General features: G+C 34.9%; 1 protein-coding gene across 1 annotated transcript; it reads right to left on the bottom strand.

The window, feature by feature from the left end:
* Window positions 1-1,802: 1,802 nt before the first annotated feature.
* On the bottom strand, window positions 1,803-12,035 carry mc5ra (melanocortin 5a receptor). The gene is made up of 2 exons (XM_039681020.2): window positions 11,889-12,035; window positions 1,803-3,623 (listed from the first exon to the last, which is right to left on the bottom strand). The coding sequence occupies exon 2, from the start codon at window positions 3,549-3,551 to the stop codon at window positions 2,562-2,564; it is 990 nt and encodes a 329-aa protein (XP_039536954.2). The 5' UTR covers window positions 3,552-3,623; window positions 11,889-12,035; the 3' UTR covers window positions 1,803-2,561.
* Between the last annotated feature and the right edge of the window lie 239 nt (window positions 12,036-12,274).

The raw sequence follows: 12,274 nt of genomic DNA, 5'->3' as shown, positions 1-12,274 counted from the left end.
ATCAAAGTGATTTTGACGCAATTAATATAAGCTTGTGTCATGTTTAGGACAAATTGTACTAGCTACTTTCACTGCAGCAGCTCACACTGCAAGCTCCGCTATTTTTCAGATGTGCTCATATCAAACTACTGTATCGATATAAACGGTATTGCCTCATTCCATATCGTTTCAAAAAATATAACGATACATCGTACATATTCGATATATCGCCCAGCCCTAATAGCAAATACAATAAATAAATAAAAAAGCCATAGAATTTAATTTCATAACATTTAAAGGGACTAAATGAGAATAACTGCAGACCCCCAAATTCAAGTGCATGTTTGTGCTTACAATAATATGTAAATTGCCAACATATCCACAAATGCTTGTAATTGTTAGGACATGTCAGAAATGTTTAGTAGTTGCAATACTTATTTTAATAAGGTAAAACCTATTTAATATAGTTAATATACAGTATAAATCATAATATATTTTTGATTTTGTTTTTGCAGCTGTAGATTTACACACAATGGCCCTCATTTATCATTCTAGCGTAGAAACGGGCGTATATGTTGGCGTAAGATTATGAATACGTTTATAATTACTATGTTTTTTTTGTTTTTGTTTTTTTACAGTGGGTCATAATATATCATATCTTTAAGTTTGTCAGTGCGTTTTGTGGTGTTAGGAATTTTTCTGCACATTTCCGCACTAACTCAAAACGTGCATACACCACCTGTAGGATTTGAGCGTGCCGTACGCCAACGTCCATATTGATAAATCTCAAAGTCACCGTGGTTTTGGGTGTACGCTGGAAATTTGGTGTATGCACTTTCGATAAATGAGGGCCAATATGTTACAGGGATATGTGAAGAATTTCTATTCAATTACAACTATATTAGAAAACTCCTGATGCCTTTAAAAACGAACAAAAAAATGTGTTAGTGACATGAGACCAGAAATGTTGTCATCCTCTTTGTTATGTTGTTCGTAAAATGTATTTAAAATCTATTTTTTTCACAGTCAGTCTGTCTGGTTCCATTCTTTTATTTGATGTACTTCATGTTATGTATTAATGTGTGTATAAATTGTTCCATGTTTTTAAAAGTTGTAGTCTGCTGCAGCAGTTTTGTCACTGAATTTCATCTTAGGAATCAATAGCAACAGCAGAGCACATGCAACAATGTAAACTGCATGCAATATTACATTACCTATATACAACATTAATGTCTAGACTAACACAGCGCTGCTGTAACACAGTCTCATCCCAAGAAGTCATATAACTGATGTATTTTGACCATACGTCAACATCCGCCTTTTTAGGGTACCCTTAAACATCGGTTACATGACGATCCCGGGCCGCCATACAACTGACGTTTTACCTTTAACGTAGGTTAGGTGACGGGGTAGGTTTAGGTTTTTTTTTATTTATTTTTTTTATTTATTTTATTGAGAAATAAATCCAACTACAAAATACGGTATATAACAGGAATGCTTCACATGACAGATATCACATATATTAAAACGTGTTTAAACAAATAACAGGGATAACAAAAATAAAGGAGAAGAAGAAGAAAAAAATACAAATAAAAACTAAAATAAATATACATTAAAAAAGCTTAATATTTCTTTCTTTTCCTATAGACACTTTTAATGTTCATATAATTTGGTAAACTAAGTGGGGGCATTGATTACAATATAACTAATTTAAGTGACTTCCTCAGCGATTCAATCTCTATTAAAAATAGATTACATTTTGAAATGCATTTTTGTTTATAGATATAATATTTACCATGCAAAATGAAGAAATTCACCACACAATTTGCTTCTGTGTATATATAAGAACAAATAACATGTTTTAGGGGTAGGTTTAGCTCTGGGGTAGGGTTAGGATCCGATAACGTCTTCTAACTGACGTTTAAGGGTAAAAGGCGGATGTTGACGTATGGTCAAAAGACGTCAGTTATATGACGTTTTGGGGTGAGACTGCACAGGCTTTGTTTTGCATTGTTAATTTGACAAATGATTGCACTTGTTTTTCCCACAGGCTTTGATCAAGAGCTCCAGATTTTTATTAAATCATATTGTTCAACGAGGATCATACACTGTAAAAAAAAAAAGTTTTTTTTTTAACCTGGTTGCCTTAAAATTTTAAGTTCATTGAAATTGAGTTAATTTAACCACCAGAAATTCAAAATATTATGTTATCTGAACTAAATTAATCACCTAAATTGATTTGACGAAAGAAAAAATGTTGTGATTACAAATCATGAAAATATTTTTTTTTACAGTGTATTGTTCCATAGAACCTCCTTAAGGCCTCCTTAAATCTCCTCCAACAATATTACAACATCTACATATATTTATATCAAACATTTTCTCATTAAAAATTCTATTTTGCATCATTGTGCCCTGAAGAGTTAATTAATACTCCAGCTGATTTCAAGTGTTTGCATTCTAGAGTATGAGTAAGTACATGGTGCACATCATCACAAAATCGTATTATTCACCTAGATCAACAGGGGGTTGGCACATTCTGCTCTCAGACTTTACGTGAAATATATTTTTTTGGTTTGACGCTACCTCGACATTCCAAAAATGTTCCTCAGGCTATAGCAGCAGATGATTTCCTTAAGCGTTTTCCGCATTTCCTGACTCCTGAAAGCGTAAATGAGCGGGTCGATGACAGAGTTGCACATGATAAGAATGAGATACATGTTGAAATGAGACATGAAGCACATGCAGTAGAGGTTTCTGGGGCAGGAGATCATAAGGATGAGGTGGAGAAAGAACGGAGCCCAGCAGACGATGAAGATCCCGAGAAGAATGGTCAGCGTGACGGCCGCCTTCATGCTGGCTCTCTGGTGGATGGAGTTGTAGCCCGGCAAGGCGGCGATGCGTTTGACGTGAGAACGCGCCAGCATGAACATGTGGCTGTAAAGAGAGGCCATGAGTGCTAGCATGATGAAGAACATGGACACCAAGCACACGATGACGGACGTGTTGTCGGAGTAGATTATGAAGACTATTCCGCAGCCGGTGCAGAAGGTCCAAATCCCCCCGATGATGAGTGCGGCCCGGCGAACCGTCATGATGTTGTGGTATCGTAGAGCGTAGAAAATCGTGACGTAGCGATCGACGGCAATAGCTAGAAGACTACACATGGACGCCACCACAGAGATGCAGATCATAGAGTCGAAAACGTTGTCCATCTGTCTGATGAAATGGTCCTCCACCACCAGCTGGCGGTTAGTGAGCAAGTAGATGACTATGGTCTCCCAGGCGTTGGAGACGCTCACCAGCATGTCGGCGACGGCCAGGCTGCAGACGAAGAAATACATGGGCGAGTGCAGGTTTTTGTTTTTCACGATGGCGCAGATGACCAGGATGTTTTCCAGTAGGCTGACAATGCCGAGGATGAGGAACACCTCAGTGGCAATGTTGAGCTGCTCGCATGCTTTTGGCTTGGCATGGGGTGAGGTCTCGGTAACATTGAGGATGTGCGAAACGGGACTGGAGTTGACAGGGATGGCCCAGAGGGAAAGAGGGGTGGTCTCTGAAGTGTTCATCTTGAGGAATTGAATGGGATTGTTGTGGACTTTTCTTGGAGTCACTGTGATGGTGTGTTGGGCATCTTTAACCTGCACAAAATGAAACAAATCATGTTTAACTCTTGAAATAAAGATTATCTATTGGCATTAATGGTTCCTTGAAGAACCTAAAGTACATGGCTCTCTGAAATGCTTCATTCTGATTGGCCAGGTACATAATTCTGAAGTCATAATTCTGAAAAAAAAATAGATGGTTTAATTAAAAAAAGTAAGTAACCTGGTTGCCTTAAAATTTTAAGTTCATTGAACTTGAAAAAGTGAGTTAATACAATGAAGGAGATTAATTTAATCGTCAGAAACTCAAAATGATATGTTATCTGAACTAAATAAATTATTTAAGTTGATTTGACAAAAGAAAAAATGTTGTGATTACTACACTGTAAAAAAATATTGTTGGTTTAATTTAAAAAAGTAAGTAACCTGGTTGCCTTAAAATTTTAAGTTGATTGAACTGGAAAAAGTGAGTTAATACAGTGAAGGAGATTAATTTAATCATCAGAAACTCAAAATATTAAGTTATCTCAACTAAATAAATTATTATAAAGTTGAAGAAAATATGTTGTGATAACAAATCTTGAAAATATTTTTTACAGTGTACCGACCCATAACCTCAACTGACAACCAACAGGAACCTAACCTTTTTTAATGCCTTGTGAATAATATAATAATAAAAAATATACTTTGGGCTTAACAAAGTATGAAAGCGAGGAAACCTAAATAAGACATTAAAACATGTTTCATTTTATTTAAAACACGACAATGCCAATATATATATATATATATATATATATATATTAGGGATGCACCGATATGAAAATTTTAGCCGATACCGATAATTCTTTATATTGTAAAGCCGATAACCGATATATCGGCCGATAAACTTAAATCCAAATTTTTATCTAATTTTGAGAGCCTGATTACAAATACAAAAGTCTCACAATTAAATCCATGTCCCAAGAGCACAATTATAATGATATTATAGCCGATATGACAGATTTGCGCTGCACATGTTGGACCGAACCGTATTTTCATTTTTTGAAGAGGTTGCAATCATATTTCAAGAAAATCAAAAACATAAACAGTGCTCAACAAGTGTCTCAGCTGAAGGGAATAATACATTATTTATCGGCTTTAATATATCGGCCACATTTTCTTAACAGGCCGATAACGATAACATTAAAAACGAACATATATCGGCCGATACCGATATGCTGGCGATATATCGTGCATCCCTAAAATATATATTTCACTTTATCGAAAAGGATGAACAGCCTATAAAAACAATAGTACATTCATTCATATATTCTGTTTACACTAAAAACCACCAGTTTAGCAGTAAATAAACAGAGCTTTTTCTTATCTTATCCTAAGCGGTGAGAGGGGTTTATTTAAATCCTTACATTTAAGAATAATTTATAAAAGTACTGAAGCTTACCTTAACAAATGTCATTAAAGAGCATGTAGATGACAAAGAATATGGATCAATTCAGGATGAAAAACAAAAAAGCATGCATGCGTCTCGTAACAGACGCTATTGACTAAATCTGGCATTTTAAATAACCAGACCTTTCAAAACCAGACCCAGAGGTTACCTAATTGTGGTTATGAATTATTGCCTTGCACTAATTCATCATCTCCCGCTTTATTCTCTGAGATAACGCTTTGAAAGGTAGAAAAAAACATGATCATGCTCCAAGGTCTTCACGCTACTGTACGGCATGAAATCCAATAGACACATCCTCAAAAGCATATGATCATCTGTTTCATGACGGATGGCCAGTGGGGTTTTGAAACAAGCCCATTGTTCATGCAAGTAATTTATCAGTGAATTACTTTTACTGTAAAAGAGAATATTAATTGTGCCTACTGTGGTGATCATCAGTCATGTGTCTGGATGAAGGGTCTTCTATCTCAATGTGAGCGTCAGAAGGCTTTCGCACAATAGCGTGTCATCTACTATCTGCTGATAACTGTATGGTAAATGATTCATTGCCTGCACAGACTAAACACATAGAAAACATGAAAGTAACAACTACAGTTTTACAACTTAATCAACTGATTGTAATGATGGGTTGTGAGTGGGAGAGCAGAAAATAATGTGTTCAGGGTTGGACACCGAAATGTGTGTGTGAGTGCAATCATGAATAATGTCTCAAATTATGTGGCTTGTGCCCTCACCTCAATGAGGTGAAAATAGGCACAAATCACATAGATGATTGATTGACATTGACAGAAATGGGACACACATCTTTTATGAGTGATAAGCAACCACCCAGGAGTGAGTTTTTCCCGAGAGCATCTTCGGTTGCAAGTTCAGTCGTTATCAGCATAGTTCATCAAGTCGGTGTTTCCCGAAACCATCGCAAAGTTGTATGGTTGGAACGGCAGCTCTCGACCTGTGGTTGGAGGCAGTTTCTAGAGTTTCTAGAAATGCGTATCTTGAGCAAAATAAGCAAGCTGACATTCAGTTCAACCTGTGTCTTTTATTTAAAATACATACAAATGTCATTTGCATCTTAAATAAAGCACCGTTTTTGAAGACTGCGCATGTGCGAACGTGCTTTATGTAAGATCGAGCCAATGATTGAATCTGGAAATAAAGCTAAAAAAACTGAGGAAAAATTAGAAATAGTCCTGTAACATATATCAAAATATCTAATTTATTTTATCTCAAACGTTTTCATTAAAATAAGTTATTATTACTCCACCACATTATTGTCGTCATAAATCACCGTGGTTGAACGACCACTTTACAACAAAACGGTTTCGGGAAACAGAGTTGATTTCTTAAACAATGTTGATTTCTTGGGATTAGCTCAGATAGAGGGAATATAATTTTAAAAACTAATCATGAAACATGATCGTGAATCACTTACAAATTATAAAATTACCCGACCCGTAAGAGAATAAGTTGCCAATGAATGCAACAAACAATTGCACTATCAAAAGTCAAATTATAATTAAATATTAATATGTCATTTGTCCTAAAATACATAGATTGTCAGGATAATCTTTAAGGGGATACATTTATGATCAAAAGCAAGCCATCAAACCTCACAAAATTATCTTTCTTTATAGACTTTCAAGGGAAGCTTTTCCTCTGGCCACGAGGATTAACTTTCCTACTCTATAATACCTTTTAATGCGCCTTAGCAAAATGTAATGTAAATTAACAAATGGGGGACGAAGATTGGAGTTTATAGAGAGTAAACATGCTACACATATCATTTTGGGTTAATAATATATGCAAGTCATGTCTCAAACCCAAAATAGTTTAGAAGAGACAATGAATACATAGGCTAAACCACATAAAAGGAAAATTAGACATAAGTCAATGCATTTATTTACCTGTGTTATCATCAGAATCAAGTATTAAACAGAGTCATGTAATAAATAGTATCGGACTGCTTTTATCAGACTGTGATATTGCTCATTTATTTATTTATGTCCCTATAAATACTAATCAAAAATCTTACATACAAATACTAAATAATAATGTAAATCAAAAAAAATATTATTCACTTAAATATGATAATAATAAATGTAGCTGTTTATTTTAAATGTGAGTTTAAATATTTCATCTAATATAATAAGACATATTTTTTTCAACATGAAAATGTTGGAATGGTTCGCCTTATAATTATAAATCACAAGTGTGAGAATGATTTTAGCTTGATAACATGATCCGTTTCACCTTGAATGAACCTCAATGCACATGGACGTATCATAATGAGAAGCTTTAATAACTGATCTGTGCGTCATTGGTTACAGATGATCATGTTATAAAACAGAAACACAGAGATCTCCTCACATTTAATGCCTCATTCTGATGGTGTGCTGGTGCTAAACACTGAGCTTAAGATCAATGTTTGTTTGTTAGATGAAAGAATATTTCATAATAAATGCATTTACTTTCTGTTGTCTTTTGTTGTTGATAACCATAACGGCAGCTTGCTTTCTAAAGAGAGCTTCAAAATGTCCTGGTGTGACACTTCATGAATAAAAGATGATGGGAACACCTAGTGCTCTTCCAATCTGATAATGCTGAGACCACATTTCTGAGTGGTTGGATAATGAACCGATGTCTTGTTTGTTTTCACAATCGCTAACCCTTTCGTTTTTGCTGTTGAATACAGAAAGGGAAAAGCCAGACACGCAGTATAGAACGGATGGATCACACAGACATGTTCTACAGAAAGTCTTATGAACAAGCATGAAAAATGAGGGTACATATTCAAAACACTTTAAGGTGCGTGCTCATGAGTTTTTGATGGAAACTACAATATCTACAAGGCACACTTGAATTTCAAATAACATGCAAGAGCAATGGACAAATACCTGCTATTATGCATAGTAAAATACAAACATTTAAGAGACTATTTTCACTAAACTGTTTTCGGATCACAACATGTGTACATATTAACACCTAAAATGTACATATTAGCTCATGAAATGGACATTAGCACCTAAAATGTACATATTAGCACCTAAAATGTACATATTAGCACCTAAAATAGACATATTAGCTCATGAAATGGACATATTAGCACCTAAAATGTACACATTACCACCTAAAATGTACATATTAACACCTAAAATGGACATATTAGCTCATGAAATTAACATATTATCACCTAAAATGTACATATTAGCACCTAAAGTTGACATATTAGCACCTAAAATGTGCATATTATCACCTAAAATGTACATATTAACACCTAAAGTTGACATATTAGCACCTAAAATGTGCATATTAACACCTAAAATGTACATATTAGCTCATGAAATGGACATTAGCACCTAAAATGTACATATTAGCACCTAAAATGTACATATTATCACATAAAATGTACAAATTAGCACCTCAATCATATTAGCGCCTGAAATGGACAAAAGTTTATCTTTTGAAAAGGTACAGCCCCAGTGACAGCTTTTGTACCTTTTTTCTGAGAGTGTAGGTTGATGTTCATGTTTTAGTGATTCTGTGTTCCCCTCATGTGATCTTGTCATGTGGTTCCTTTGGTTCACTGTTTTGATTGCTTTCAGGTGTGTCTTGTGTATATTGCCCTGTTGTTCTCAAAACAATTGATTGTCTGTTTAATAAATTAACATTTATTTACTGAAATAATATATAAATAATAATCGGAACAAGCGACATTTGCAGCAATGTGCTATAAATTTGCTATTTAGTAACAAATTGAGCATCTCACAATCATAACAATGTCAAGGACACAAATTCTGGCCATTTTTCTTACACAACACTGAGGGAACAGAGAGTCTTTAAATGTTTATCAGTGTTCTGATGCAGTTATCTGTAGACTTTTGTGGGATCTGTGTTCAAACCCCTGGGCTCATTAAAGCAGGGAGTGTCTGAGCCAGGCCTGTGGATTTAAACCCCATGCCAAATAAACAACTTCAGCTATGTGAATGTTTATTGCATTTTCTATTAAATAATCTCAGAGAATCCTCTTGACCTTCAGTCAAGACTGTGGTTCCAGCTGTGGTTTTGTAAGCACCACTGCAGTGGGCACACACACGTAAAGAGACAAGGCATGATGCACACACACCCACGCAGCTCTGACTCAGACACAAACACGCTCTGCAATGCCTAATGCTGGATGTGTCTCAAAACTCATTGATCTGCCTACATCAGAGGTGCTTTCCAAGTCAGTAAATCTCACATTCTAAAAACAAATGTATCCACTACACTTAGAAAGACAATACAACACGAAAAACACCATAAGATATATACAAAGAAACACACACAGCTGAACTGACTCAGATTGCACCTATAGCCAAAAATGTATTTTAGCACAAAAAAATTGCGTCAAGATCTGTTTGAAAAATATAAACCAATTCAGCAGTTCAAATCAGCCCAGAATTCCCAGTGCAGCATTTTGCATGTCATTTTTGTACTGAAATATTTAGTAAAATTATGGTTCCAGCAAGTCACCTTTCACACTCAAATTTATACAGTAGAGTACTTTCAATGGCATTTTTCATAATTAAAGAACTAAATGGCTATTAAGTTACATTGTGCAATATTCGTTCGTAGCTTCTGGGCATAAATTCACTGTAAAAAATAAACCGTAAATTTTACGGTAAAAAAACGGCAGCTGTGGTTGCCAGAACTTTACCGTTAAAAATATGGTAGGAACGTTAATGGTTAGACTTAACTTAAAATTTACAGTAATAAACCATATTTTATTTTCTGATAAAATGTGGATTTACCGACTTATTGACGTATTGATATCTGTTTTAGACCATTGTAATACACTAACAACCAACAATCATCACAGCAGTGATGAGTTACATGAGCAATCACAGTTCATCACAAGTGAATACTTGTAAATAAAAATACTTATTTAAAGAAGCTGCACAATGTCATTCACACAAACATTAAGCACCATCATGGTAACATACTTGAAATAAAAAAAAAAATGCAATAAACATTAATTTAACAACATAAAACCCTAATGTACATAACTGATTAGAAAAAAAACTATAAAACTATGAGGAACCATAGTTATTTCAACAAAAATACATAAAATGTGAAGTGTCACACAGGGAATTGTGGGAATGTCAATTTACGGTTTTCACTGTAAATTATACAATGATTTGTTCTTTTTCACTTTCAAAAACTGTAAATTTAACAGTATTTTACTTTAAAATTATATCACAGTTATTTACCGTGTATAGTACGGAAACTTTCTGTTTAGCAATTAACAGTTTTGCACTGTAGCATTTTTACAGTACGTTAAAATCACGGTTATTTTTTACAGTGTTGTTTTTGTAAAAACAATTAGGTAATGTATTATTTTACACATCTTACTTACAGTGCAGTCAAAACAGTATATGAAGCTACTAACCCTAAACAAAACACCTAAACCTAGATGTTAATTAATACTACTTAATTATATAGGCCTAATAAGGCTTTAACAAAGGCACCTTGTACAAAATAAAGTGTGTATACCTTTAGGCCTAGTTTAATACTGAATGATTTTAAAGTGAATGTCACATCACTGATTTACTCCCAAACAGAGATTTGAGCTATAATCGATTCAACTCTGTCATTTAAAACAATTCTTTTGTTTAACTCATGTTTTAATCGTCAAAGGGAGAAGCGAGTTCAGCAAGTGAATAACTAATATTTAAATGATTCCAAATGTTTAAACGATTCCATACAATACAGTTTAGGCTATTGATAAGGTCTTTCAACAATTTACATGTTTTATTTGTGTATGTATCAATATCATTAGCCAAGTCGAGTTAACGAAGAGAGGCGCGCGTGAATTAACTTTGAACGTCAGTGGTCATTCAGTGCGGACAATTCAGAAAAGTGATGACGAGAACCAGGCGAGAGTTGCATATATCAATCTTACTGTACTTCAGGCATACCTTGACTTTAAATGGAATAAATAGTAGGCTAAGATTATCCTATTTCCAATTTTACCACTGCAATAGATCCAGCAATTCACTGTCACTGTAATCTGCACATCGGACAGCCTGCTTGCTATTTGAGATAGCTATAATCCACAGGCACGCCGTGATTTAGTGAAGCAACACCCTCAAGTACCTATAGCAACGCGATTCCCACCACTTATATACAAAAAAACAACAAAGATATATAAAACAAAACAATCCGGTTCATACGCTTTACACAACATCATTAAACAAACTGCAGAATCCAATAAAATGCCAGTTTAGTTCAATTATACATCATATGCATATTATGTTGGAGAGTTATCATTTCCGACAACTATGAACTAGCCTACATTCAACATTTTCAACAACATGATAGCAGGGTTACTTCTGATACAGGATATAGGACAAAATACTTTGCTTTCAGGGTTTTCCACGTTAAAAGTTACAAATAGTCATGGCATTAAATGACGCGCGCGAGTGAATCCTGATGAATGAACATGAATGATATTTCAGCACTAGGACAGCGCCGAATTAATGATCGATCTGATCATTGTCATTTATTCAGTAAATGAAAGGATGGGTGAAATACAGCCTGATGTTGTAAACCCGCCATGCAAAATTCACATGCATGCTAAACACATTCAGCATCTACCGGAGCACTATATTCAAACGAGATGGTGGCGCCGTTAGGCTTCTGACATTAAACAATGTATGAGCGAGTAAATATATATTTAGCGCAGTGGAACGAAAGGAAGAAAAAAAAAGATATTTGTCAGAATAATGTTGCAAGTTTTGGTGGGACGTAGCGCACCACAGACACATTTAGGCTATAATAGAAATGACCAAGCTGAAGTTTAGCAATTGACTCACTTGTTTGGAGAAGAAGTTGTCTGTGCTGAATCGTATCACCTCTAAGAATCTCAAAGACTAACTGTTTATTTCAGTCCAGAGCCGTTTGTTGGCGCTGGAGGAGGATGCCTGAAGATCTCCATGAAGAACTGAGCTCTGCTGCATCAGATAAATATATAGGATCGGGTAACAGCTCCACCTCCAGAGCTGAAGCTCCCCGTGCTGATATATATATATATATATATATTAATTTGGTCCAAACACAGGTCTATATATATTTAATATAGCCCATTAATAAAAATCAGGAATAAATCAATTGAGATTAATTTTCATACTTTGCATGTGACGTCACAAGCAGGGCCGTTTCAAGATATTTGGGGGCCCTAGACAAAAGAGTAAAGTGAGGT

The sequence above is a fragment of the Pimephales promelas genome, chromosome 18 (assembly GCF_988280905.1).
Source record: "Pimephales promelas chromosome 18, fPimPro1.hap1.1, whole genome shotgun sequence".
In the NCBI taxonomy this organism is placed as follows: Eukaryota; Metazoa; Chordata; class Actinopteri; order Cypriniformes; family Leuciscidae; genus Pimephales; species Pimephales promelas.
The sequence above is the reverse complement of the archived record's forward strand: the minus strand, read 5'-3'. Positions and strand labels throughout refer to the sequence as shown.